Consider the following 6659-nt stretch of genomic DNA (forward strand, 5'->3'; position numbering starts at 1 on the left):
AATAAAATAAAAACACTCAATTTTTATAAATAACAATAAAATATCTATTAAGAATATCAAATCTTACTTGAATATCACCTGATTAATATACAAAGGAAATTCACAAATTTACAAATCCACATCCATTTATAAATATCTTCCAAGAATAATTTAAGATAATGGGACAAACCACACAAAAATCACTAGAAGCATTAGGAGTTTTAAATAGCTCAGGCGATCTACTAAAACATTTGCCATAGCTCAACTACAACATGCATTTCAGAAGAAGCATTGGAAACATATAGTTCATAAGAGAAATTGAGGGGAAACTATAGATAGGTTAAAATATAGTCTACCAAACTCATCTGCAATCATAATTTATAAAGCATATTTGTGCTAGCTAGAAAGATTTGAAAACAACACTTAATGACTTGCAAATGTATTGTGGTTGCCTCCATGGAACAATTTTAGGATCTAGGAAAAACTTTTATAGGAAAACCATTGCATGGGAGAGGAGGAAATGGATCTCCTGATACTTTTTCATTTGGGTCAATTGATGTGAAGCTTGAAAATGTCTTGACAAAATGATGTACGAACAGTAATCCCTCAACCTTTGAAAATTCCCATCCTGCACAAACTCGTAGGCCTGCAGAAAAGGGTAAGAAAGTGTATGGAGCAACATGCCTTCCCTCGTCGTCAAATCGTGAAGGCATGAATTTATGTGCTTCCCTGAAGTACTCTTCTTTCAAATGTGTAGTGTGATTTGTCCATAACAACTGTTCAAGCCATGCATGGATGATTTAAAAACCTTTTCAGTTGATTTGATTTTGATTTTAGAGGAATATTACTTAATATCTAATTGTTATAAAATAAATCTGTAGTATAATTGATAAATATTTAGCTGAAATGTATATGGCTTACCTTCCATCCCTTGGGAATTATATAACCACCGTAGTTAATATCAGTGGTAGCCTTGCGAAATCCTCCAAATCCTGAAGAAAACATGCGCATTGTCTCTTGAAAAGCTTGCCATGTATATTTCATTTCCTTAATGTCTTTCCAATTGATTTCTTCTCCATCCTTTTTATTTGAGAGAATTCGCATTTGCTCTGATACACACATACAAAAAAAATCCATGTTATTAGTATTCTACATTGCACTCAATATCTCTGTGATTATAAAGCAAAATATAAAATTGGGTTGATTCTAACTTATGTATACTTTTACTTAAACAAAGTGAAGGATCCAAACTCTTATATAGAGATTCATATAGATTTGCATGAATAGTAATTATGATCAAATAAATAAAAAATAATAACAAACTAAATAATAAGATCAGAAGAATTTGTGATAACAACTTAGGTTGTAGCCAGCAGTAAAAGAGAGTAGAGTAACAATTAATTACAGTATTATCACTCTACTGTTTTGATCAGACAATTTATTGTTTTATTTAATATTATTTTGGTACCGTGTGCTCTTATACAATTGAATATGAGCTATGTAGTATAGTTATAAAATTTAATATTTATCTTACATTGTCAATCATTCATACATTAAATTTCATGTTTCCTAAAAATTTAACAATTATGTACACATCAAAATATTAGCATGAATAGCAAGATTAATAGATATTACAAATTATATATAAAGTTGTAAAACTCATAATTATAGAGACTATTGTGCATATACATGCATATAATATAACTTTCTTATCTAGAAGAATAATTATTTTTTTGTATGTATGCATATATCTATAAATATTTGTACATATATTTGTATTTGTGTGTGATATTACTCTCTAATAAGGTAAGAACAATATTATTATTTTTGTATGTAAATGTATATATGAGTCTAAGATGTCTATCTCATTCTTGTATACACACTAAGCAATATATTAAAAATGGATCACGTTTGGAAAAAGCAATTTTAATTTCAAAATGGACAAAGGGAAAACTCCTAAGATAAAGAGAAAAAAAATATAGTTTAAATTCAAAAGTTATTAGCATTTATGAAGGAGAGACTTGCAATCACTAGAAGACCCATAAATTGTCACCAAAATTTCTAAAAAGAAAATTTCAATCACCACCATTTCCATTTATACTTGGTTGAAGGAGAATTGAAAGTTTGATCATTGTAACTCTCTTAAATAATAATGAATATATACATAATGTTCTTATGTTTATATCTAACAAATTTTGAGAATAAATAAACTATCTTTCTAACAATGGTAACCAATTTTTGAAATATTCTACTATGTTAAATATTAAACATGCTAGGTAAGGCTCTATAATATCATAGTAAATAATGGACTTGAAAAACTCTAGACAAATTTAAAAACTTGTTAGTAAAAATTAGAGATTTTTCAAAAGATAACTCTATAAACTATTTTTCAGCCTAACTTATTCTACTTTAGGAAATTCCTACGAATATCATAGTCCCTTCAACTTTTAGATATTAGATTTATTTCGTTGAAGAGGTCAAAATATTTTATTTTTGATAAAAGAATTTGAATTATCAAGAATCAAATTACCTTATATAATCATAAGAAATTAAAATTGATTTTTGATTTTTTTTTTAAAGTTTTAATGGATTAATTATCGAATGATGTTCAATTTAACTCAATTAGACTATAATTTTGCACAATACAATTTCTATTTAGTTGAAAGGAAATCAAAAGTTTGATCATTGTTGCCACCTTCCTTCAACGATAAAGAAGATAGACATGTTGTTTTTAAGCTCACATCTAATAAATGAAAAAGAAGGATTTATTCTTGTAGTAATGAAAATCGGATTTCAATATAATTTACTTTCTCTCCTAAACATAATTCATGTTACATAAGTTATCTATACAAAAAAAAATCATGTTGAATAAGTCTACATAATATTATACTACAATATTATTGATCTATTCAAAATTGAATGAGTTATCACGAAGGATAAATCTACTTGGACTTACTTGGGGAAAGGGGGTTTAATTCCATTTATGGAATGTATTGAAGGCCATGATGAGAGGGTCTCATGTCAATTCATTGACTCTTGGAAGAATGACACCGGTCTTGCCATGGATGGAAAAAATTGGAGAAAGCAGTCAAGGGTTGCGGATGAAACAACCTTGAGGAAATTCTTCTGACCTAATGAGACTCCGATTCGTATCTTTGGTGGATTTGTTCATGAGAAACTTTCCAAACCATGGAATATGGTCTATGGTCTATTGTGTGATTATGAGGTACATGACCATGGAAGATAGGTATAAGGTGATTTACTATTACCACTTTCCCACTCTCCATCACTTTAGGAGTAGGGAAAGTATTTCATTTTCTTACTTGTTATTACATTCTATGGAGGATTGTCATGTTTGGAATGTGTGCAAGAAGAAAGAAGAAGGCAAGAGCTTCACCATATACCATCAAGACTTAATTTTTTGCCTTTTAAATTTTCATAAAGGTCTTAACCCTCATATTCCTAGCCTAGCCCTATCCCCACCCAAACCCACTGATGTTTCTCACACTTTGTCCCCTTCAGAAATAACCCAGCATGATAAGGAGCCCTCGACCACTGTCAAGAAGGTTAAAATGGAAAAAAAATAAGGGCTTAAAAGTGAAAATTATTGTAGCTACAGCAAAAAGGGGAACCCATAGGTCTAGTAAGAGACTAAGAGATTAAAAAAAAAACCTCTACCCCACATGAAAAGGAGAAGCTGATTAGTTATGATTCTACGGAGAACTCTGGGAAAAAGGGAGACCCTAGACCTAAAAGGAAAGCCACTAGGAGAAACTATGGCAAACACAAAGAGGAGGAGACAACTAATGAAGACAAGAACGAGGAGACCACATATGGGGGTTAGGATAGTCTTATGCCTTCACGTGTGTAGATACTTTCAAAACAGAGACCAATACCTTGAGTCTAGGAAGGGGGTTGATATGGGTTATCAGGGTTTAAGATTTTTAAACTTTGAAGCTCAAAACCAAGGGACTGAGAAGAAAATGGAGGTCCAAGTGGATAAGCCAGCGGGAGGTGATAATTAAGAAGAAAATACTTTGTCTTAGGCTATTGCTGATAAACAACCCCTTGTTAAACTTTTTTTTTTTTTTTCCAAATTGAAGGAATCCATTACTGATTAACAAGAATGAGGACTTGAAAGACAAGTTCGACAGTCTTGAATAAGATGAAGTGGATTCAAATATCAAATTTGTAAATATATTAAAGTTTGAAGAGGAGGATTTCGACATAGGGACTTCTTGTGTAAATGAATTAGCATAGGAAAAATCACTTTGCACGGAACTCTCAAAGAGAAGCCAAAAGATAATAAATTATCTTACCTAAAGGTAATCGACCATTCATCAATCAATATTAAACGATTTGTAAACTTCTCCTCTTCAGAGAGGGAAAAAGAACTCAGTAAGGGTTGTCACATACCTTGAACAACCTTTTCGTAGCACTCCGGATTGGAAGACAAGAGCTTGAATAGCAACGTTATAGTCGAAACCGTGGTCCCATACGAAGCATGAAGCATCGCATGGAAATTATCAAGGATCTCTTTCTCTGTGAACGATCTCCCCTTTTCATCTGTGAACGTAATCAAGACAGACAGCAGATCATCATCATCACTAGACCCCATTCCCGAGCTCAACAAGGCTTTTCTTGTCTCAATCAAACAATACAGAATCTCATCAATCTTGGACCGTGCCTCAAGTGCTCTGCGATACCGAGTTCCTGGCAAATCAAGAGGAAGAGAAATACTACCGAGAAGAACAGTTTCCATGAGATGATAGAGCCGCGTTCTCACGCCCTCATCATGCAAACTGAAAAACAAACTGGTCCCAATGGTGAAAACGAGCTCTCTCACAAGAGGAAGCATCTTCACTTGGGCATTCCCCACCCATTTCTCATTGATATGGCGTTGTATTTCGAGGCTCAATTTGGGCATATATCTCTGCAACGCTTGAGGGCACAGAAATTGGGAAAGTGCAGAGCGTATGTTGCGGTGCTCCTTTCCAGACTTGGAGCCGATGGAGTCCTTCCCAAAAAGTCTCATGAAAGAATCTGGCCATGATGTCTCCACCAGTTTCCCCTCGTTTGATAGAATCACACGGTTTCCACCCGGCCCACACAGTACTACTGTGGGATGCCCGCTTATAGACGTCTTGAAAACAGGCCCGAATTTCTTCTCTCTCTCATTGAAAAACTCTTGTGGTGCTCCCGATCGAAGCGCCTTCAAGAATTGAAATGTCTCTCCAATCAGAGGGAAACCTAAGTTGCCAGGTGGGAGTTTTGTGGGATGGTTTTTAGATCTGTGAAGGGAGAGAATAGCAATTAGAACAATGGATATGGAGAGGATGATGGAGAGAATTGTGAAGGTAGGAGAATGGAGGTGAATGAGATGGGTTATATCTGAGACTGTGATTGTTGGAAAATTGTAGGAACCCATTTGGGCAACATACAAGTTCAGTTTGCCTGTGATTTACTAAAGAAGGATGAATGGTAGCATGGTCAATATGGGCTTATAACTCATTACCTGCATAAATGACCGGCTGATTCTTAATTGATCGATCCCAGCCAAAGGTCAAATCAGTTGACAAAAATGGCCGGGCGATTCTTCGATCCCAGCCGAACGTCAAATCAGTTAATATAAATTTTATGAGTAAGATCAAATAAGAGGCCTACAAAAATATTAATAATATCGATGGCAATAGATATTTTCAATATATGTTTGAAAGGTGGTTAAATTTTTAAAACAATGAAAATAAATTATTTATTTTTATTTTTATTTTAAAGAATTTAATACATATGTCAATTTAAAATCTATTCTGATGTTTTTTAATGATTGTTTTTAGGGTAAAAGGCAAAAGGTTCAATTATACTACAACTAGGAATAAATACATTAAAGTTTGATACATGCGGTTCGTAACTTGAGAGATTATCATTAAGAGAAAACTAAGACTATCTTGAATCTAATCAAGCTATGATATTTTTAACTATTATTTGTTATAGATAGTATCTTTCTAGTGTACAACAAGATTATCACCAAAAGAAAACTAAGGCTATCGTAAATCTAATCAAGCTAGGATATTTTTAAATTATTATTTGTTATAGATAGTATCTTTCTAGTCTAGAGCGAGATTATCGCCGAGAGAAAATGGCTATCCTAAATCTAATAAAGTTAGGATATTTTTTAATTATTATTTGTTATAGATAGTATCTTTCTAGTCTATATATCATGTTGATCATGTTTATTTGTTTATAGTGGGACTACCAAAGTTTTTAATTTAAAAATGATTATGATATAACTAATATAGTGAAATATCAATATTGAATTAACTTATTCGAATCATTTAAGGATTGTTTTGTTATATTTATATATCTTATTTTTAATATGGTTGAGTTTTAAGCATTTAAAATTTATTTTTTATTTTTATTTATTATCATTTATTTTTTATTTGTATTGATTATTTCATAATATTTATTAAATTTTAACAATTTATGAATATGATGGAAAATTTTATGGAACTGATTATGTGTTAGTTTCAGCATCAACGTTTTCAATCACACCACATGATCTATCATCGCAATGCAAGAGAAATGAAGTAGAGGAAACATAAAAACCTCTAATGAAACATGATCCATCATTGGAATGCATGACAAATGAAGTAGAGAAAAGCCATTGTTCTCTAATAAAATGA

At 32.2% G+C, this 6659-nt stretch overlaps 1 protein-coding gene across 1 annotated transcript; it reads right to left on the reverse strand.

Annotated features, from left to right (window-relative positions):
* Positions 1 to 446: 446 nt before the first annotated feature.
* On the reverse strand, positions 447 to 5407 carry LOC149559264 (taxane 9-alpha-hydroxylase 1-like). The gene is made up of 3 exons (XM_089828387.1): positions 4396 to 5407; positions 901 to 1088; positions 447 to 755 (listed from the first exon to the last, which is right to left on the reverse strand). The coding sequence occupies exons 1-3, from the start codon at positions 5405 to 5407 to the stop codon at positions 447 to 449; spliced, it is 1509 nt and encodes a 502-aa protein (XP_089684513.1).
* Positions 5408 to 6659: the final 1252 nt, after the last annotated feature.

The sequence above is a fragment of the Cupressus sempervirens genome, chromosome 5 (assembly GCF_028749045.1).
Source record: "Cupressus sempervirens isolate cs-2001-9-10 chromosome 5, ASM2874904v1, whole genome shotgun sequence".
NCBI lineage: Eukaryota > Viridiplantae > Streptophyta > Pinopsida > Cupressales > Cupressaceae > Cupressus > Cupressus sempervirens.